Source organism: Aspergillus terreus, genomic scaffold (genome assembly GCF_000149615.1).
Source record: "Aspergillus terreus NIH2624 scaffold_9 genomic scaffold, whole genome shotgun sequence".
In the NCBI taxonomy this organism is placed as follows: Eukaryota; Fungi; Ascomycota; class Eurotiomycetes; order Eurotiales; family Aspergillaceae; genus Aspergillus; species Aspergillus terreus.
In genome coordinates, this window is record NT_165932.1 from 194369 (window position 1) to 215868 (window position 21500).

Sequence of the window (21500 nt, forward strand, 5' to 3'; positions counted from 1 at the left end):
TGCAGTGCCTTATCAATCCATTCACGACAGTATGTCAAAGTCAGCCATAAAAGCCATCTTTGGCTCCATGACCTTCGGCGACGAAGGTCTCGAAGGAATCCGTACCAGCACCGTCCAAGACGCCGAGGCCATCCTCGACGTCTTCCAGGCCCATGGACACGACAAGATCGACGCAGCACGGATATACGGTCTCGGGTCGTGTGAGACACTGCTCGCCCGAGCCAAATGGCAGGAAAGGGGTCTTATCATGCATACGAAGCTCTACCCAACCTACGGCCGAGCCATGGGCGCCGTCGACACATTGTATTACACACATAAGCCTGCAGACCTCCGACGAGGGTTAATGGACAGTTTGGAGGCGCTGGGAACAACCACAGTCGACCTCTGGTATCTGCACGGTCCAGACCGGAAGACACCATTCGAGGACACGCTGCGCGAGATCAACAACCTCCATCAAGAGGGATATTTCGCCCGCTGGGGAATCAGCAACTACATGTCCTGGGAAGTAGCCCAGATGTGCGAAATCTGCGAACGGAACGGCTGGATCAAACCAGCTGTCTACCAGGGGATCTATAATGCCATCCACCGCGGAATTGAGCCGGAGCTGCTACCGTGTTTGCGGAACTACGGCATCGCGTTGTACGTATTCCAGCCCCTGGCTGGCGGATTCCTCACATCCCGCTACCATCGGGACACGAGCGATGATGTCTGCGAGAGCGGGTCACGCTTCGATCCGAACCGGTGGCAGGGGTCGCTGATGCGTGGGAGATATTGGAATGAGGATTACTTTGGGGCGCTGGACATTATCCGGCCCGTCGCGCAGAAACATGGATTGACCGAGGCTGAATGCGCATTCCGCTGGCTGTGTCATCACAGTGGACTGTCGAGTGAGAAAGAAGACGCCATCATTGTTGGGGCAAGCAGTGCCGCGCAGTTGGAAAGCAACCTGGCGGACATGGAGAAAGGGCCTCTACCGGATGATATGGTGCAGGCTCTTGATGCTGCCTGGTTAAGGGTCAAGGGTGTTGTTCCGAAATATTTCCACTAGTCACTGCAGGGGTGTGGACATGCAGAAGACAATTCCATGGCTGCCACTATAAAGGGAAGCGAGGAAGTAGCATCCATTCCAATGTGCATAGGCTTGGCTACAACCGCTTCCATCATTGCTCTCAACAAAGCCTGGCTCCAATGATGTAAAGAGCACCCCGTAGAGCTAAGACCAGTTTCGTCTCTACGCATGTCCTCGGAAATGGCAGACTTTATGGCAATGTACGATGAAACGGGAATCCTTTACGCCAGTCCCACCGTATATCATGGCTAGCTGTACCGAAATGCCGGAAATCAAGTATCGTACCGATCAAATGTGGCGATTGGTGCGTTGGTTCAAACTGGGAGCTTATAGATGCCAGCTTAGTTACGTCTCTTGATTCGTGGACTCGAAGCTCTGCAGATATCTTTCCTGTACATGGCTTATGCAGGGGCTGTCCATGTCGGGTTAGAAACAGCTTCTCTATACCGCTGGTACATGTCCCTTCGTGTATTTGACGGGAGCAAGCTATTTAACATCTGTTGTATATGTACAACCCAGTTACGGCAAAACTTCGGATGGTCACGAAGATCACCCAATCCCGCCAGTCACGAAATTAAGGATACGCTGCGGCAGATATATCCCATCAATCAGGCTAGCCACGCTTGCACCGCCTCGTTCCACCTCATTTTGTCCACGCTGGAACACCGCAGCCAAGATGCCAAGCAGACGACGGAGGAAAACAGGACGTCTTGGCGGTTTTAGGGTGATGGGTGGCTTGTTTAGCTGCCAGTAATCCCGGGATCGTCGAGGGGGTTCCTGTATAGAGAGGGTCATCATTCTCCCTCCCCCAGGCTGTTTCATGTTGATCCTGTATAATTTGCTAAACACAACGGAGAAAAGACCGAAACATGCCAAGCAGATGGGAGTATTTCCACCAGATAAACCCGTCGATGAGGCCCCGTGTTGTCATCAGCTTAGATATATAAGTCGTTAGATGTCGACTGTCGCTGGTCGTTACAATCAGTCCCCTACTCCATCTCTTCCATTTGCTCCTCGGTAACGGCCCATCACCATGGTCCAGAAAAGCCTTCTCTTCTCCCTGCTTGCCTCTACAGCCCTTGGGGCTCTCACCAAGCGCTATAGCTTTCCACTCCCTGAGTCACAAGGTAGCGAGACATTCAGTGAGCCGTATGAGGTTGCTGCCGGCGAGACCTTCGATGGAGGCATGAAGACCTACGGTCGCGGCGTTGAATGCACCGGCCAAGTCGAGGGCGGAGAGGACGATACCGTCTTCATCGTCCAGGAGGGAGGTACCCTCAAGAACGCCATCATCGGCACCGACCAGATCGAGGGTGTTTACTGCCTTGGTTCCTGCACTATTGAAAATGTCTGGTGGGAGAAGGTCTGCGAGGGTAAGCAGCCCCACCATTCGGTTCTCAGTCGCCCCTAACGAGTCATTAGATGCCCTGTCCCTAAAGGAGGGAGATGGTATCTACACCATCAGTGGCGGTGGTGCGCAGGGTGCTGAGGATAAGGTGATCCAGGTAGGTGTCTTCTGGAAAGTGAAAGGTTCTCTAGGCTCATTGCTAACTACTGTAGCACAACACCGGAGGTGAGGTTATCATTGATGGATTCGAGGTCTACGACTTCGGAAAGCTCTATCGCTCCTGTGGCACTTGCGGAGACATCCAGCGGAAGGTGTCTGTCTCCAACGTCGTCGCCGTGTCGGGGTCCCAGCTCGTCGGGATCAACGAGAACTTTGGCGACACTGCCACCATCGACTCCTCTGTTTGTGCGACGGATGTGAATGACATCTGCGCGACTTACAATGGGACCGACGGCGACGAGGAGCCGGAGGAGGTCAGCACTGGCCCTAGCGACTACTGTATCTATACCGAGCCGATTGCGGAATGCGCGTGATGTTCTGGCTGCATGTAGAGGGAAATGTGATGGACGAGAAGGCCATTCCATTATTGCCAAGCTTGTATCTGGTATAACACAATCTCATTCAAAAGCCGACGAGCATCCCAATTTATGCTCCTTGAGAAGCGTCGTCTGTAGAGTCCACCCGCTGTCGTTCAAGCGGGTTACGCAGAATCGGTTCATGGTTGGTATTCGGGCATGATATACCATGGGTTTCGCAATACTGCGTGCGTCGTATCCCTCTTCAGCAGGAGATTCTTGTATGTTTTGTCACTGGTTTAGAAGGCTCTGGAACTAGTGCGATTGGTCCGGAGCGGCACTGGTAAGGGAGTGCAGCTCTCGTGTACGTCTATTTATAAGGTCTAGGGTAGAGCCAAGCTGGGCAGTGGGCTCTGTGAACTCTACTGTATGTTATTGCATCCAAGGCAACCGAGATTGTGCGTGGTCATAGTGAACATGTTTTGAATGAATCATTTGCAGGAGAGTGGATGAGGAATTACTTTCTCTACCTGTCTGTCACAGGGCATGTGCAGGATAGGCTCTTGTAAATCGACTCTCAAACCCCGTCGTGTATAGACTGAATCTGCCATCGAACATGAATGCTCAAAGGAAAGGGCGAGAGAACATGTTCAACTATCATCATTTCATCTTATCTGAATAGATAGCTGGTGTTCATCCAAATAAGCATCCACTCGTTGACTTCATCATGCGTCAATGGCGTTTTGCTGCCTGTGCCTACTCTGACTCCGCCTGTAACCATCACAGCATCCGCATTCTGCACCTTCCTTCTCCTTCTCCTGCGAATACAACCGAGGTAATTCTGATCGAATATGACTCTATTGTTCATTCCCCCCGGACCCGTTTATCCACCGCCACCTTGTCTCTCGAGCGGACACAAACGCGAAGTACGCACCGATCGAGAAGCCAAGTCCCCGAGAATCGTGCACCAGAAAACGATGGCCTCCTCGTCGCGCGCCAGCGGGTCCCATCAGCCGAGCATTCGTGGCTCTGACAGAGATCTTGAACGCACGACAGATCTGAATAAGGCATCCCAGCCTGCGCGCCTGCCAAGTGATTGGAGGTTCGATGACTCACAGCGCCATCCCAGACTGGTTCCTCTCTCTCCGCTTCTAAATGCATTCGAGTGCGAGGTCGCGAGTCTCAGGGCTCAGTTGTGTACTAAGGCCGCGATGGCTGGTAAGAAATTCTCAATGTGCAAACATCAACTCCTACTTTCCGACGTGCTGGATGTTCTTGAGACCGAAATGAAGGCTTTCCGTCTTCGCATTATTCAGCTGTCTACCGTCAACTACGAATCCTCTACGCCGGGAGCGGACTCTCAGGCTATTCCAGCCGAAGACCAGAAATATGTTTTGCTTTACAGTGCTCTAGAAGAATGGGCTTTAGTAGAGGAACATCTTCGCAAACCTATAAGGTCGGATGCACACAACCTATCACCTTTATGCCACGACCATCTTCGACTTGCCACGGTGTTAGACCACATACATGCGTACATGGGACTGTTTGAGCGTGGGATAAACTTTGAGGGTGATTTGGCTTTCAGGTTTCGAGGCCAGGCAAATCCGTCGTCTATCTATCTTAAGGGCAAGAATAGAATAGGCCAAAGCTTTGTGCAGACCAGTGACAATGAGCCACCAAACAGAGGTGCCCCTTATGTCCATCTCAACACGGGAACAAGCGCGGCCAGCCACTGTCACGAGTGGCACCTCACTGGGGCCCTTTCAGATCAGTCACCAACGCTGAGGAGGCGCAAGCCTTATCATCAGGTATCTGCTACGGAAATGTAGTAAACGAACGAACTCAGTTTTACTATGTTTGATTTTGATAGCATTGATACGGCTGGTTTTTTTACCCTTGATGATAAAATACCATTCACGATAATCCCTGGTCGGTATTATCGAACTAGGCAGAGATACCAATGCCTTGCTAGATTTTAGTCGAGACCGACTTCCTCCTACTCTTCGACTCACTTGCATCCATTCTGATCTTTAATATTGAACAGTTCGTTTTCATTGAACTCGTATCTTGTCTCGAGATCCTAATCGTCGGTCAGAAATGCCATTTTCTCCATCCACGTAGGGAACAGCTTACCCAGTACTTATTGAACCCAACACCCTCACACACCTCCGAATACCCCAGGATCATAGGTGGAGCTCCCGTAGTCATACTGCGTTTCAATCCATCCAGAGACTCGCGAACGCTCTTCAATTTGGCGGCTACCAGCGTCCAGGGGTAGGCAACAGCCGCATACCCCATGGCTGCAAGTTCTTTTGCAGAGAGATTCTCCGTCTTACCCCCTTCGATGATGTTGGCAAATATCGGCAGCTGTACTTCCGCGGCACACTTCTTCATAGCTTCGCGGTCAGGCAAGGCCTCGACAAACACAGCGTCGACGCCAATGCGTTTGAACTCTTTGACGCGGGTCATGGCCTCTTCCCACCCGTGAATCAAGGCATCTGTCCGTGCCAGGATAAAGATATCCTGACCCTGGTTACGTGCGTCCACGGCAGCTTGGATGCGCGCGTACGCTTCGCCCCGTGACACGACGGATTTTCCCTTGGTGTGTCCGCACCCTATGCAGGTGAGTAAGTACGGGGCCAAAGATTTTAGCTCTAAGAAAGATGGAAGGATGACATACTCTTCGGCCACGTCTGATCCTCAATCATCACTCCAGCTGCTCCAGCGGCAGCATAGCATTCCACTGTCCGCCTCACATTCATCGGACCACCATACCCCGTGTCACCGTCCGCCATGACGGGGATGCTCGTGACGCGCACCGCCTCCTGGATCTTATGGCATACATCTTCCAAGGCAATGTATCCCGTGTCTGGGAGGCCTTGGGCGCTCGCCATAGCGTACCCTGCGAGGAAGACAATCGGGAAACCCGCTTCCTCAACGAGACGTGACGACAATCCGTCGTAGGTGCAGGCGTGGGCGATGATCTTGTCCGGATCGTTGTGGGCCTCAAGCATCATTGTCCGCAGGCGAGAAGCTTGGGCCGATGGGATCTTCCCGCGCACATTCTTCAAGGCCAGGCTAACATCAGTGGTGGTGCCATCTTCACTCGATGTGGCAATCGGGGGAGTGTCAAACTGGAAGGGGTACGGGGTGCTTCCAACAGTCATGGTGATCAGTGAAGATCAAGTACGGTTAACAGTGGATAATATGATGTTCTGGACGGGTAATTTCAGGGCGTTGTCGCTGTTTATATAGCTTTGCCATCGTTGGTGGTGAACTATTTAGTGCGGATGTTGCGAGTGCGGATAATTGGCACTATCCGCCGTCCAAATATCCGGTAGCCCTCGTGTCGGCATGATCTCCTTTCCACCCACCCCATGGGGAATCTGGGGTAATGCGGAGTAACGAACCATTGCAAAGCTATAAAGACAGGGGGTTGTCCTCCTGTTCACCCTTATGCTCCGTACTGAGCATTGACAGGTCTGCGTTGACTACAGTCTGCTATCATCATGACGGACAAAGACACAAATGAAGCATGCCATATCGAAATGGCGCAGCCCGACCCCGAAGAGAAGACCTCTCAGAGGATGGTTGTTCACGCTGCTGACCAGAGCTCTATTCGTCGGAAAGTAAGTCGCCATCGTTTCGCTTGCAAGCCCACCGCTGACAGACCGAGTTCGATCGACGTGTCTTGCCCATCGTCTGCATTCTCTATACGCTCTCCTATCTCGATCGAGGTTCGTACCTCTCCTACCCTACCTATTTATGCGGTGTCTCATAACATGTCCCACAGGAAACATCGGAAATGCCAAAACAGCCGGGATAGACCGCGATCTTGGCCTGAATGACTACCAATGGTCGTGGGTGCTGTACTCCTTTTACATCTGCTATATCATGTTTGAATGGACCACACTTCTGTGGAAGCTCTTGCCAGCACATATCTATGTTGCCACGCTGTGTGTTTGGTATGTTGGTAGCCAGTCCAGCCCTATCCCAATCGTATACTGAGGCTCTACAGCTGGGGAGCTGCGGCAATGTGCAGTGGTGCCGTCAACAATATGGCAGAGCTGGTGGTCTGCCGCTGTCTTTTGGGCATTTTTGAAGCGGCCTTCGGGGCGGGTGCTCCATACTTCCTCTCGATGTTCTATCAAAGAGAGGAGTTGGGGTTTCGTACATCCATTCTACTGGGGATGTCGCCTGTAGCCAATTGCTTCGCCAGCGCATTGGCGTACGCGATCACCAGAATCAGACATTCGATCGCCCCTTGGAGGTTTCTGTTCATCATTGGTATGTATCCGCTGGTGTCCAGGATGAGAGCACGATCTAACCAGAGACATTCGTCACAACAGAAGGAGCTCCGACCGTGTTATTCGCCCCTATTGTCTTTTTCTTCCTGCCTGACTCTCCCGGATCTGCCAAATTCCTCACTGAGCATGAGCAGACCCAAGCTGTAGAGCGCCTCCACACCATGGACCGAACCGCCAAAAACCGTATGGAATGGAAGCAAGTACTCCGGGGGCTGACAGATTACAAAAACTACATCCACATGTCCATTCATTTCTGCTGCAATTACTCCTTCGCTGGGCTGTCCAATTTCCTCCCGACAATTATCGAGGAGATGGGCTACACTTCCATCAACGCGCAGGGACTCGCAGCACCGCCGTATTTCGCCGCGTTTCTTCTGTGCGTGGTGGCTGCAGTCATATCCGATAAATGGGGCAAGCGAGGTTTAACCATCACTTTCTTTGCGACAATGGGTATGGTTGGGTATTTGATTCTTGCCGCTGTACAATCTGAGACACAGCCGGGAGTCAGATACTTCGGTATTTGGCTCGCAACCTGCGGCATCTTCCCGTCCCTTTGCATCAACATCACCTGGTTGCTCAACAATCAAGGTGGTGACTCGAAGAAGGGAGCTGGAATGGCAATCCTGGCGGTGTTTGGACAGTGCTCCAGCTTTGTCAGTAGTTCGGCGTTCCCGGATGCTGAGGGGTATGTATCTGTTCCCACTCTGCGTGTGTCCTGTTTCCGTCTACTTTCAGAAACAGGTAGATCTACGGAGACTAATTCCTTGACAGGCCTTTCTACGTTCGCGGATGTGCAATTGGGTGTGCCTTGAGTGGAGTTATTGCATTGTTGGCACTGGGCCTCTATGCGAAATTGGCCCACGAGAACCGACGCCGCGACAGACTGTATGGCAAGGTGGATCAGAGTGTGCGTGTGGATGTGACAGAGGAAGGAGACCGTCATAATCAGTTTCGCTATTTGACCTGATTCTGTATGTAGTTGGATGTAGTATCAGAGACATTGAATTTATTGTACCAACATAGGTATTGCTTGCGCCATAGGCACTCCTTATATTCCCTAAGTCGGCCGAAAGCGATGCGTAGCGTATAAATAAGAAAGTTCTTTCGACCCCACATTCCCCGCATTTCCCCTTCAACTCCACATCTTCGGCACTTCGTCCCATTGACGCCGCATAAACCGCAGCTGGGATAAACGCAACATGCCTCGCCCGCCGCGAAGTCGGGCCGCATCAGATTACAGCTATCGTCGTGCATACAAAGCGTGCATCCCGTGTCGTCAGCGAAAGGCCAGATGCCAGATCAACAGTCACGGCGCCCCGTGTTCACGATGTGCCCAGAAACAGCTGGATTGCCGATTCACGGCAAAGAAGCCGTGGGCTCGCGAACGAAAAGGTCATCGATATTTCGTCTTGTTGTTTGATTATGATTAACACATCTCTAGACCAAGATGCATGCAGGATGCAGACATCGGATACTAGATCGGAGCCAGGTTCCCCGAATGGTGAGCTCATTTCTCTAATGCCCGCTCTGCCTAACAGTGCATAGAGTTGCCACATATATGTTATCCAGTTCCGGGAAACCTCGATACATCGGGACTTCATGGCATCATATCAAATACAAACGATGCCCTCGACATTCTGTTCCGCTCCGTACAAAGATCCAGGGATACATACACTCCAGCAACACCCAGCTGGCCGCAAGACGTACTTGCCCATCCAGAAGCCCTCAGGCTATGGAAGGCCTGTCGCTTCGTAAAGATGGGCTGGTTCACAGCGCAGGAGGCGATCAAACTGGTCGATTTGTTCGTACCCCACCCTCCCCCTCGGGACGAACGACTAACATGTACCCCAGCTTCTTCACCAACATGGCGCCCTACACCCCAATCATCACCGATTTCTACGCCCACCATGCAAACCATTACTGGCTCATAACCCAAGAGCCGACTCTCTGCTGCGTGATCCTCCTCATCTCATCCCGCCACAGCGTCCTCTCCAACGCAGGCGGCTCCTCGCGCGAGCAGTCCATCCACAACAGGTTATGGCAGCATTGCCAGCATCTCATTCTTAGGATTATGCTAGGGCAGGAGAAGCTATCCAAAGCCAAAACGCGAAATATCGGGTCCATTGAGGCGCTCATGCTGCTGGCGGAGTGGTATCCACGCGCATTGCATTTCCCACCGGAGAACGATGGCTGGGACTCGGATCTGATCCTTGCCGTTCCGGATGAGAGGGATCCGCCGTTGCCGATGGAAGAGACGGTCATGTTGAAGGAGAGGTGGCGGGAAGATGTGGTTGAGCCTGCTCGACGGGCAGATCGAATGGCGTGGATGGTTCTGAGCTCTGCGTTGGCGTTGAGCCATGAGCTTGGGATCTTTCGATCTACAACGGAGAATGTACCACTGACCAAGGATACTTCATTGGGGAGGACCAGTACAAATGGTTTGCAATTGGGGGATTCTAATCTAGAGTCAGTGGCGAAGACAGCGTCCGGTCCAGACGCAGAGCTCTACCTGGAGCACTTGGAACGCAGAAAGAGGAGACTCCCGCCATTGCTCTTTGTGTTCGTGAATCAGCTGGCTTCGAGAATAGGCTGCACTTCACCCATGGCGGTTGATTTAGGAGCGGAAGTGTGGGCACGCCTGATAAATTCAGCTGAAAACAGGGAATGGGTGGCATTCATGGCATCATGGGTGGAGCTGACCAGGCTGACGATGGGGATAATCAATCAATATTTTCCACTGGCGTCCACCGCTGGGGACCAACCACAGGGAGACGCAGCATCGCTGGGTCAATGGAGAGCAGGGTTAGCACGCTGGCAAGATAGACGACCGCGGCTCTCAGGTAACGTTCCCACAGAGACTTCGATTAACTATATTCAGTAGCTAACATCTACCCAGACAACCCACTAAGCGATATCCTGAACATCGAGTATCAGTACGTCGTTGTGTTTATCAACTCGATCAAACTGCAGTCAAAGGTCACGGAGCTCCTTTCGCATAGTGGACCCGAAGAACGACATCAGCTCAATTCGCGAGACACGGAGCCTGTCGAGCAGATCATGACAAATGCATGCTCCATTCTTCGATGGATCACAAATCTAGAGAAGCACATCCCAAATCCCATTCAGTACCTCCCGATCAGCATCTTTCATCGGGCGATCAGCACATCGGTCTTTCTCCTAAAGGCCCTTGCCTTCGGTGTGCGCACAGTCCAAGTCCAAGAATGCCTTGCTTTGCTGGATGAAGTGTCGGATATCTTGCAAGCCCATGCTCTAGATGATATCCACCTTGTTTCTCGATACGCGACCCTGCTGAAGATCCATCTCGAGAGATTCCGGAAGTCGTTCACCAATGCATACGTTTCTGAGCCTGACACAGGTGCGCCCGTCGCCACGTCACGGGAGAATGGAACTACAACGATGGCTCATGATGTAGACGCTAGTCGTTCTACTCAAGAGGTAGAACACGCTCTACCGGAACACTTGCTTGATCAACATATATTTGGCTGGTCTGACGGGATTGTTCCAGACCCCAGTGACTGGCTCTCGTTTGCGCTGGACCCTCTGATGGCGCCGTTTGGAACCTGGGATGGAACGGGGCAGTTTGACTCGGGCTTAGACTCGACTTACCTGGATCTGGACTTTATTTGGAACTTGCCACCATGATGCGCCGGGTTGCTAGGTGCATTTCCAATCAGACTAGATGGAATGGGAAGGATCCATATCGACTGTACGATACTCCGAGTCAGGATATGGGACTACGAGCTGAAAGAATTCCATATGCACGGCTCTATGCCGTGGTTGGAAACTGTATAAGTGGTTAACAATCACCTTTGCCCATTTAAAGCAATCAATCAATCAAAATTCTATTAAACGGTTGTAATCTATCTAATGAGCGATGAGCAATGCGGGCGTCTCGGCAAAGTAAGGACGAACCCAGTTCACAGTGCCGGAATCGAAGCCCACGACTTGCGGAAAAGAAATAAGAAACATCAAAAAGAGCGAAGAATTAAAACTTCCATCTGGCCTGCTTATCTCACCTTGAAACATCCCTATGCTGACCCTTTTGTCTTGTTCCCCTTTGGGACTCGAGCGAGCCAGTAGATGGAAATTGCGGCAACAATGTTGAATGCAATATACGCCCATATCAACCCGAAATTCCGCCACGCGTCACTCCAGTAACTGCTGACCTCGGCTAGAAAAACATCCGTCGTTGACATCAGGCAGTATTCGCAATTGCTGGTGGCGTTCCAGTTGATGACCGTACCGCCAGTAGCGTTAGCAAATGGACCTAGGTACTGGCCGCACGTTTCGGCGGAGGGAGGATCTAGTTTCAGCCTCTCGATCGTATCGCAGACAACATCAGTGCCGCTCACGGCTGTAGACAGCATCCCAGAGACCAGATAAGTAAACGGTGAGACACGGTACATGAAAATCCAGAATCCGGGCATTGCCTCAGGCGTGGACACGACACTATTTATCTTGTTAGTTGTATCGCCGAAGGACAGGAAACCCCAATGCAACCTTACCCGCAGAATAGTAGCAAGAGGGCAAATAGCAAGTTAGCAATATTTGCTCCTGTTTCCGCATTCTCAATTCCCGCAATGACCATGTGGGCAAAGGTCGATGTGAACCACATGAACCCGACTAAAAATAGGAACATCAATGCGCCACGTTCATGAACAGTGTCAGTTGGCTCCGCGTTCCGATATAGTCCAACCGGGTAATACCAGCAGAAATACATCAAAATCGCAACTAGAAAGTTCCAGGGTAGCTCGACCAGGATGTTCGTTGCCATGAATACACGCCAGGAATACATCTTCGACGGTCGTTCGCGCACTTCATAGATCGAGCGCTGGGTGACGAAATTGGGCAAAATCTGCTGAACCAGGCTGCCGAATATAGTCATCAGCATGAAGATGCTAAACATCTGATTCTGCAATCCTTGTTGGCTGTTCTTCGCGTTGAAAAACGAAAAGCCGTCGAATAGGGCGGTCAAAATCGAAAGAGAAAGCTTCGAGTAGATGTAGGATGGCGTCCGCCAATATTGTGAGAAGACTCGTAATACGCACTCCTTGAGCTGGACAACAGTCGGGGCCGCAAACTCGCCGTAACCATCCTGTGCCCCATTTTCCTTGGGTATATGGGAGAGAGTTGTCTTCAGCTCGGCGAGATGGGCCCGTACTGCTTGCTTCTCTTTGCTGTTATTCCATACTTCAGGCCAATCGATTTCACTGTGTGAACCTGGTGCAGCACCGATGACTTCAAGCATCCATTCCGCCGGGTTTTCACCTTGAGTAAGAGCTTTACCACCATTAGACATGAAGTAGTTGGCTAACGTTGAAGAGTCCTCTCCAATCTCTCCAAAATACACTGTTCTACCGCCCTTCGCCAAGAAGAGCAGTCGATCAAAGCGCTGGAATAACATGGCAGACGGCTGGTGAATGGTACACAGAATTGCCTGGCCATGTTTTGTGAGGGTGTCAATGAGATCAAGGATGGACCACGACGTCTGGCTGTCTAAACCAGACGTGGGTTCATCGAGGAAAAGAAGCAACTGTGGCTTGGCCGCCAGTTCCACTCCAATGGTTAATCGCTTTCGTTGCTCGACATTAAGCCCTGCATCAGGTTAGCACTACTCGTCGATAATTTATGACAATGGCTGCAGAGAGCTTTTATGAAGTAGAGAGTACCTTCCCCGGGAACACCAACAACGGCGTCAGCGTAAAGCTTCATATCGAGAAGGTCAAGGACTTCCTCCACGTAGTCCAACTTTTCTTGGCGGCTAACATGGGCAGGTTGTCTCAGCAGGGCACTAAACTGCAGTGCCTCTCGCACAGTCGCAGTCGGCAGATGCACATCTTGTTGTTGGACATAGCCGGTTTTCCGTTGAAACGAATCGTCCCGCGGTTGGCCATCTACCAGAACTTCACCGGTAACGACTCCCATAGTCACGCGCGTGGCGAGGACATCTAATAGCGTTGTTTTTCCAGCACCAGACACACCCTATCACAAATGAGTATAGATACTCGCCCCAAAGGATAAAGAAACACTTACCATCAATGCTGTTGCCGTTCCCGGTTTCACCCATCCGTCCACATGATCCAAGATGCGACGTTCCTCTCCTTTGATCTTGATATCATAACATAGATCTTGCCAATGGAAAATAGCCGTTTGACGCTGGATGTTGGCAGTGCTTTGTCCTGGAGACTTCTCATCACGGGAAACTGTCTGTGCTGGAGACTCCATGTCTTGAGCATGGTTTGGTTGGTGACCACGACGGAAAATTAGAACCTCTCCTTTGGACATAGCTTCGGAGATGAACTCAGTGCCGATAAGGTACAAGAACATGAAAAAGATGAGGAATGCAATGAGGATCCCAAAATTGCGCCACAAGTGGTTTTTTGAATATGAGTATGCCGTGAGTAGATAGGCGTCGCCATTGATGGTTGAAGAGCCCGGTGTGGAGGAAACCGTGCTGCAGATGCGGTTGATCGGATCCACATTCTCATAGCCTGGTCCGGACGGCACATAGGAAACACAATCAAACTCTCGGCCCTGGAACTCATTGACCATGAAGCTCTCGAAGGCGTATGAAATGGGATCGATGTAGTTTATCCATCGTGACCAGCCCAGCATATCCCTAGTCGGGATGACGAATCCGGTATAGATCACCAGGGCTAGGATCAAAATCGCAGCTGGGACAAGGGCCTGTGCTAGTGTTCGCGAAGCAGCCGCAATAGATCGGAAAATCATCGACATGGTAAGTGTAGTTGAAATCGAAAATAGCCAGAAAGTAAAAAACGCCCCAGGCTCTCGCCGTAGGTTGGACAGGAAATAGAGAGGAATATTGAAAGTGAAAGAGTTGATGATCTTATATGGGAGATCACAAGTCATCGACGCGATTGCTTCTGAAAAGGGATGGTAGAAAGCATATCGTGACTGCTTCTCCACGATAGGCCGTTGTGCATAGAGAGTCAAGATCTATAGAATCGTCGTCAGTTGGCTTGTATCTAAGGGCCATATGGCTATGGAGATGCTATCGAGCGATAGGCGTAGAAGTAACATACCTCAAGGGCACTGCTGAATGCAGCCAGTAGCACCGCATAGAACAGGAGAACACCACGGGAGTAGAAACTTGAAGTGTCCGCTGGGAGGTTGTAGAACACACTGCCGACGATCAACGAGATAAAGAAATTACCAAAGAGCGCTGTCATAGTCAAGCTGGTATCACCCTTCAAGCGTTGGAATCCACGAACGAGACACAGCTTCACCTGCTCAACAACAGAAATGGTATATGGAGACACAGAACGCCTAGGATGGGTCCCAGTTAGTCGGTATAAGCAGACTATCTCGACGTGTGTAGACTCACTGTTGTTTGGATTGTATCTGTCGGCGGGCCTCCTTGAACTCATCATACGCAGAACCTCCGATCGGATATTCCTGATCGAAGTTATCAATTTCTCGCATTAAGCGCGCATATTCCGGACTGCTTTGCCATCTCTTCGCAAATTCCGTCGATGTCCTCGGCACTTTGTCTTCGTAGCCGGGTCTCACCCGACGCTCGGAGGGACTGGTGAGTGATGTCAGGAAATCGCCGGTCGTTTGGCGAGAAGGGCACTCGAAACCCATGTCCACGAAGAATTGGCGAGCTTCTTTGGTCGGGCCAAAGTAAATCTGATGCCCTTCATACAGAACCACAACCTTGTCAAACACCTATAACAATCGTCGTCAGTCGAGGAAGCTAGACACCTAGACCTTAGGCTCACATCATAAGCATTCTGAGACGCTTGATAGATAGCAACACAGGCGGTAGTACCAGCATAGTTGCTCATCAGCCTGAGGTTCTTGCAGAATTCCAGGGCGTTTGCACTGTCCAACCCTCGGGTACTGTTATCCCAGCACTGCAAAGGTGCACCGCTGAGAATGGCCTCCGCTATACTGACGCGTTTACGCTCACCACCGCTGACACCGCGAATAAAATCATTGCCCACACGAGTATTGAAGGTGTGTCGTAGACCCAAAATTGTCATAACCACGTCACGAACGTGACATGCGTATTCCTTACGGCTCAGCCCAGGGAACCGCGTACGCGGTGCTCGCGCTTGAGCTGCGAAGGTTAACGTGTCGCCAACAGTAAGTTGCGGGAAATGCACATCAGTCTCAGCGCTGTAAATTGCCTCGCCCCGAAACCGCTTTCTCATATCTTGGGCAGATACACCTGAGAGACAATGAGTGTGTGCGACGTATGGCATAGAAAGCTATCCAATCAAACGTACCTTGGTAATTCATATAGCTATCGTCACTCACGTATATGCCGTTCATTTCTCCAGAGATTGTTTTGAGCAGTGTCGAACAGCCACTGCACAGGTCAAATATGAGAAACGGTCTTAGCACGGAATAAAGGGCAAGTATTTCACCTACCTCCCCGGGCGACCAAGTACAAGAAGCATCTCACCACTGCGGACGATACCATTAAAATTGTTGAGAATCTGCACTTTCTGAAGGCCAGTGCCGGTGACACGTCGCACAAGACCGCCAATTCCAAGGACTGAATTGAAAACATCTTTCTGATAATCCGTAGGACTGCCGAAACCATGGACATAGAGGTTCTTGAATGCAATGCCTGCAGTGGGTTGTCGGAACCGAGCGGGGTCTTGCGATTGAGCCGCAATTAGAGAACGAATCCAGTCTTTGATCTTAAAGGAAGGGCTATCGGGATGGATGGTGGACGACTTCGTGTCCTCTTCGAAAAAGGGATTCTTCGCGTTGGCGGCAGAGAAATGTGTAGATTGCCGGGTGAGCTGTCGCAACATCTGCTCAACCTCTTCCTCCATCTCCTCGCCCCCATCCTTTTGCTCCAGGGTGGCTTCGGTATCATACTGGCTGTCGGTTTCCGGACCAGGGGTCTTCTCAGCTCCATTTGGGTGTGGGATTCCTCCCGGGACTGACATGGTGAAAACGGCTGAGACAGTAGAGAGAGAGATGAATGAGCGACGTTCTCTGGCGGTCCTCGGGATGTGATTGCTTTCAGATATTCCTTCCAAACATCAGGGGCCTAGCCTACTCAGATCTTATATACCATGCGAATGGTGTGCGTCCCCTCAGGACAGGATCCTGCCCAATAAAGGAGCTTGCCGAGGGCAGCCGCAACTTATCCGTCACTCTGCTCAACATCATTTGTTGCATTAGAACATCCCGATGTCTTAATCGGCACGGCATCTACACAATCCGGCGCTCTCGGCGAAGTAGGAGCCCCCCGGACTTTAGGGCTTCGGATAAGCCCTGATGGGGCCGGTGGACCCCCAAGCAGTCGTTGTGAACTGGACCAGCCAGCTTCGATAAGATAAGGTGTTCCGTACGGTAAATTGTAGGAAACATACGGCCCGGAGGTCTGTCTGCCCGAGTGTAAAATTGTCTGAGCTGAGGAGGGAACGGCACCAGATAGGGTCCGCGTGGCAAATTCGGCAGTGACATGGGTATTAGTTTCCCCAGCTTTCATGTCGAAATACCGCAGCTGTTCTTCCTGTCCCAAGAGAGCATCATTGCGATGAACACGACCGAACGACATGGATCAGTTCCGAGCATATAGCCGGATGCGTGTGGCTAAGGTGAAATGTTTGAATCTTTGGTGCTTGCTCTGACTTACGCGAGATTGTCACCAGGCATGCCTATCATGTCGCCAGCGAAAAGTGAAATGTGACCGAGCCATTGGCGCAAGTAAGTGTAAGGCTTGCCAGAGGCGCCGCACTGAGTGCATCATGTCCGATGAAGCAATCAACCCTTCGAGCAGGTATGTTCCGACAGGGCGTATGTCAGTCGCTGTTCAACTCTCATCCTGGCAATGTGATAGTGCACCCCGGACACAGTCCCCATTGCACTCTGCACAAGGCCTCTCATGGTCCACACAGCGTTCCGAGCATGATGTTCTATCCGGGAGCCGGGATCAATGGATCTCTTCCGTACTCGACCGAGGGCTGGAATCCGACGTTGGTAGTTTCGGCCCAGATTCATTTGTGCTCCCGGAACCACGGGTACGGGTAACATCTCCGTCACACTCCCCATTCAGTAGGGCTTGCGAGCCTCAAATGGCCTTCGATGGCACATTGCAAGCCCAAGATATGCTGTTTGGCTCTCCTTTTTTCTCTCTTCCGCGATGTCTTCTTGGCCAGTCCGATATGGGTAACGCTCCTGACCTGTTCTACCCTCCCCCATAGCTGACACAATGTGCATCGCAGCTCCATCCGAGCTCAATATATTCTCCCCAGCTGGAATTCAATGGCTCCGGGAGAGAATCGGCAGCGCCGAGTTGAATCCGCTGACGTTCCTGGCCGAGGCAAGCCTCAGGAACGATCTCGGACCCCTTGCGGATGCACTCCGAAGGGCACCTTACCAGCCGTTGCCGCCCAAACACATCGCCCTGCGCCTGTTCAACAGATACTTCACGACAGTGAACCCATTGTGCCCATTATTCGACGAGGATGACTTCATGTTCCGCGTGGAGCAACAGTACCCCGTTCAACTACGCTCATCACTTGCATGGTGGACTTGCGTAAATGCTGTACTGGCTCTGGCATGTCTGACCGAGGAAGGATGCTCGTCCAGTGCGTGGAAGTATTGGAAGAATTGCACTATCAGCCTGGATAGCTTCTTCCTGCTGCCACCACAGCTCCTGTCAGCACAAGCGCTTCTCGCTATGGTAAGCTCTTCAATATTGTATTCCCTTACGTGACGCGTCTGGATCTCTCATCGCGAATCAGGCCTTATTTCTGTACGGTAATTTCAGTAGTAAGCCATCCGAAGCGCTGCTATCAATGGCAGCTCGCATTTTGCAGGCACTCGACTTCACAAAAGGTTGTCTTGGGCCGTCCGCGAATCTCAATACACGCATTCGTGTCATCTGCTATACCCCGGAAATTGAGTAAGTGTTACCATATGTATGACGAGCATGGCTCACGTTGTGACTGTAACAGCACCGCATTACTTTCTGGGACGCCACCGGGACAAAAGTTGGACATCACTACTTTGGATGGAAGAGAGGCGCAAGACGACCTCGCTTCACGAGATAAGGACAGTATCACCACCTTCGACATCTTCAACTCACTCCACGAACTTACGGCCATAAAAAGCCGGGTCTATCAGAACCTGTACTCGACATGTGCCAACGGGAAAAGCGACACCGAGGTCATATTGACCGTGGGCCAGCTCGATGATCAACTAGAAAGCTGGAGGAATGCCATCCCCGAGGACTACCGTCCTGGGACTAACAACCTTGTCGGGAACCTGCGGAATGACCCTCATTTTGGAGTGGCATATCTGCATTTCAGCTATTATTACTGTCTTTTGACAATCCACCGACGCGCAATGCCATTCACGACATGGCAGATGGACCTGAGCGGAAGTCAACAACATCTTCGCTCGCCCAACACCAGGACATTTCTCTCTAGACAGATCTCTGTTGCTGCGGCTCGCGCGACGCTGGATCTCGTCCGCCATATACCTGCCGAGAATATGCTGTATCCGGGCATTATAGCGCCATTTGTGACTTTTGCCATGATGAGACTCTCGACTTTGATCGTGGAAAACCCTTCTCTTGCCATGGCGAAGGTCGATATTGAACGCATGAATGGCGTTGACATGTTCTACTATACTGTCTCGATCAGCAGGCCTTATCCAGAGGTGTTCGGGATCCTGGAGTACTGCGCTCATTATCGCACACTCGCCGAACGCGCCATCCAACGCTCATTACGTTCTAAAATGGCTTTGAGACCGCGGTGATGCCTGAATCATGAAGTCAGCTGGAATGTCAGAAGTGTGCGAACGTTGAGTCAGCACTGTGCGCGGCGTCGATGCTTACCAAGCCACAATCACAAACGGGCTGTCTGACGATAGCCTTTTAAATGGGCTGCTGAAACCCACTTATTGTTACGAGGACACAATGGTCTGATCTATCAGGAAAAATCGGCCCATTAAGGCATCTATTGAGTTGTAGTATGTGAACACGACAATGGAGTCGAGATTCGCTGCCCTGCATGAGTGCATCTTTCGCTAATCCGTGATGCATACGCAGGATCGGGTTAGAATAGGCGACCCGATACAGATGGACAAAGCAAGCAGTAAATCGCGGAGAACGCCTTTCCAATGCAGATGTGGGTATCTACCCTCCCATGGGGGCGCGACGAGATGTGCGGTGACCACCTTCTAGTACTAGAACAGCAGTACAGGCATGGGTTTCATTAATGTTGGGCCTAATTGTTCAAATCAAGAATCCAATAGCGCCATCGAGGTCTCCATTCGCGGCATCCAGCGCCCGCATGGCTTCCTCGCGTGTGAATCCTAATTCGGTAATTTTCGCGATCGAGTCCTGCGGCCAACGCGACGACTGCGTTGGTGCTGGGCGAATATTAATGCGAGGGGCGTTGGAGGAAGGGGCTGGGGCTGACGATGGTCCGGCAGAACTGGCGCCACCTTGGTTAGCCTGGTGGGTGACCGCGCCCGTCCGAGCACCGACTTCCGCTCCATCACTGCCTTTCACCATTGGTTCATCCTCGAACTCGTCTTGGAGATGTTTGGGAATGTCGGCCTCCCCGAGGAACGGCACGGCTTGATCCTGGATGATGAGGGCGCCCCGTTTGAGATCGATGCAAGCCTGGTGGCGCCTCAACATGTCCAGGCCTAAAAGCAAATCGATGTGTTTACCTTCCATGACAGTGAAAGAGCAGGGAAGGAACAAACTCCCGATTTTGATCTGCGCGGAATGCACCCGACCAAGGATGTTGGCTGTTCCCACACCCTTTGCAATACCACCATATCGTTGATCGACCAGTCGCATAATATTACAGGCAGTTGCACATTCGGGGGACATGATCGTAACTTGGGCACCGGAATCGACGAAGGCATTGAGTCGGTGGCCATTAACCTCGACAGGGATGTAAAGCATCGTTACGCGACCGAAAGCTACCCAACCTAGTTAGTGCGATCAAGGGGCAACCAGGATCAGGGACCACCCACATTCTGGATGATGTTCCATGGCGTTATGGAGATTTTCCGTTACGGCATTCTGACGAATGATCTCCTCGATCTCCCGCTGGTTCTCTGGGTTGAAAGGATCCGCATTCAGCATGGCAATCCGGGCCTCCTTCTCCGCTTCCAACTGCGCTTCGCGCCGCTGCTGTGCGATCAGGACTTCCCGGAACCGCTGGGGGTCATCTGCAGCATTGGAGAGTTCTGGGTTCTGTCGCCGGACAGCTTCGCGAACTCGGGGGTCTCCTAGGATATGCAGTCGGATGGTCTCAGGATCTGGGCCCATAGCCTGTCGCCGCTGGAGATTCTGCTGCGCTGCGGCGGCACTCGAACCCCCGAGGGCCCGAGCGGGTTGCTGAGGGGTTCGTAGCATAACCTGGACACCCAGCATGTCACCCTCGCCGATGCCGACCTGCTCCAGGGTGCGAGTGTCATCGCCGAGAAGCTGGTTGTTGTAAAGGATCCGCTGGGCGTTCGGGGGAATGGAGGTCTCGCTTTCAACAATGGCCTTGAGGAGGTCGACAGTCATGTCCCCGCCGACTTCCAGGGAAATGATATCGGAGTCGGCCTGATCAGGTCGGATGACATTGACGGTGATACGCCTGGAGACGGTGGCCGGAGATGGGTCAGAGTTCGGGAATTGAGGTAGATCATCAAGGAAAAGATTTCCGCGCGACTTACATTATGGTCTTGTGCGGGGAAGATTTGAGGCTGAGATTAAGTGGTATGTGAGGGTTGAGCACCTAGAGCTAGGTTGCTGCGGGGAACAGAGATCTGGAATGTCGACGGGCGGAGCGAAGCGGGGACGAAGATATTGTACAGGAGGGTTCCGAGGGGGTCAGGAAAAGAAGTTGGAGAATGCAATCGGTCAAGAAACGGGTGATTTGGGTAACGAACAGGTGGTGAACAGAGGTTGTAAGCAAGGTTGGGGGCGTAGAAGAGAGAGACCGAGGGGGGAGAGGGTACGTCACGAGCGTTGCAGGGGGAGTGCGGGAGGTGGAGGGGATGGGGAGATGAGGAGGCTGGATGAAGGGATGAGGGGAACAAAGCAGCGAGAGCAGAAGATGAGAGGAGGGAGAGTGAAGAAGAGAGAGGAAGAGAAGAGAAGAGAAGAAAGAAGAGAAAGACAAGCGTCCAAGGTCGATGATGGTAAGTTAGTCAACCTAGTTAGTTAACGTTTTCCACAATCGAGCCGCGCCTACAACCGAGCCGCGCCCTTTCCACCAAAACTCCTATTTCCT

General features: G+C 51.8%; 9 protein-coding genes across 9 annotated transcripts; 6 read left to right on the forward strand and 3 right to left on the reverse strand.

Annotated features, from left to right (window-relative positions):
- Nucleotides 1-31: 31 nt before the first annotated feature.
- On the forward strand, nt 32-1048 carry ATEG_06313 (aldo/keto reductase family protein; the record flags this gene model as incomplete). The annotated part of the gene is made up of 1 exon (XM_001215491.1): nt 32-1048. One exon carries the CDS (start codon nt 32-34, stop codon nt 1046-1048), a length of 1017 nt encoding a protein of 338 aa, XP_001215491.1.
- Nucleotides 1049-2102: 1054 nt separating this feature from the next.
- On the forward strand, nt 2103-2950 carry ATEG_06314 (pectate lyase; the record flags this gene model as incomplete). The annotated part of the gene is made up of 3 exons (XM_001215492.1): nt 2103-2442; nt 2492-2574; nt 2630-2950. 3 exons carry the CDS (start codon nt 2103-2105, stop codon nt 2948-2950), a joined length of 744 nt encoding a protein of 247 aa, XP_001215492.1.
- A 709-nt stretch (nt 2951-3659) lies between these two features.
- On the forward strand, nt 3660-4761 carry ATEG_06315 (uncharacterized protein; the record flags this gene model as incomplete). The annotated part of the gene is made up of 2 exons (XM_001215493.1): nt 3660-3858; nt 3989-4761. 2 exons carry the CDS (start codon nt 3660-3662, stop codon nt 4759-4761), a joined length of 972 nt encoding a protein of 323 aa, XP_001215493.1.
- Nucleotides 4762-5023: 262 nt separating this feature from the next.
- Nucleotides 5024-6099, reverse strand: ATEG_06316 (isocitrate lyase/PEP mutase family protein; the record flags this gene model as incomplete). Its single annotated transcript, XM_001215494.1, has 2 exons — nt 5024-5547; nt 5613-6099. 2 exons carry the CDS (start codon nt 6097-6099, stop codon nt 5024-5026), a joined length of 1011 nt encoding a protein of 336 aa, XP_001215494.1.
- A 342-nt stretch (nt 6100-6441) lies between these two features.
- Nucleotides 6442-8280, forward strand: ATEG_06317 (putative MFS transporter; the record flags this gene model as incomplete). The annotated part of the gene is made up of 7 exons (XM_001215495.1): nt 6442-6561; nt 6603-6669; nt 6726-6897; nt 6951-7219; nt 7264-7924; nt 8011-8146; nt 8263-8280. The coding sequence occupies 7 exons, from the start codon at nt 6442-6444 to the stop codon at nt 8278-8280; spliced, it is 1443 nt and encodes a 480-aa protein (XP_001215495.1).
- An 823-nt stretch (nt 8281-9103) lies between these two features.
- On the forward strand, nt 9104-10902 carry ATEG_06318 (transcription factor domain-containing protein; the record flags this gene model as incomplete). Its single annotated transcript, XM_001215496.1, has 3 exons — nt 9104-9677; nt 9705-10079; nt 10136-10902. 3 exons carry the CDS (start codon nt 9104-9106, stop codon nt 10900-10902), a joined length of 1716 nt encoding a protein of 571 aa, XP_001215496.1.
- A 386-nt stretch (nt 10903-11288) lies between these two features.
- ATEG_06319 (pleiotropic drug resistance family ABC transporter) lies at nt 11289-16190 on the reverse strand (the record flags this gene model as incomplete). The annotated part of the gene is made up of 9 exons (XM_001215497.1): nt 11289-11709; nt 11766-12855; nt 12930-13242; nt 13294-14220; nt 14307-14550; nt 14609-14952; nt 15006-15457; nt 15516-15598; nt 15661-16190. The coding sequence occupies 9 exons, from the start codon at nt 16188-16190 to the stop codon at nt 11289-11291; spliced, it is 4404 nt and encodes a 1467-aa protein (XP_001215497.1).
- An 807-nt stretch (nt 16191-16997) lies between these two features.
- Nucleotides 16998-19014, forward strand: ATEG_06320 (fungal specific transcription factor domain-containing protein; the record flags this gene model as incomplete). Its single annotated transcript, XM_001215498.1, has 6 exons — nt 16998-17029; nt 17090-17229; nt 17475-17935; nt 17997-18024; nt 18058-18157; nt 18210-19014. The coding sequence occupies 6 exons, from the start codon at nt 16998-17000 to the stop codon at nt 19012-19014; spliced, it is 1566 nt and encodes a 521-aa protein (XP_001215498.1).
- Nucleotides 19015-19492: 478 nt separating this feature from the next.
- ddiA (putative DNA damage-inducible v-SNARE binding protein Ddi1) lies at nt 19493-20788 on the reverse strand (the record flags this gene model as incomplete). Its single annotated transcript, XM_001215499.1, has 2 exons — nt 19493-20193; nt 20248-20788. The coding sequence occupies 2 exons, from the start codon at nt 20786-20788 to the stop codon at nt 19493-19495; spliced, it is 1242 nt and encodes a 413-aa protein (XP_001215499.1).
- Nucleotides 20789-21500: the final 712 nt, after the last annotated feature.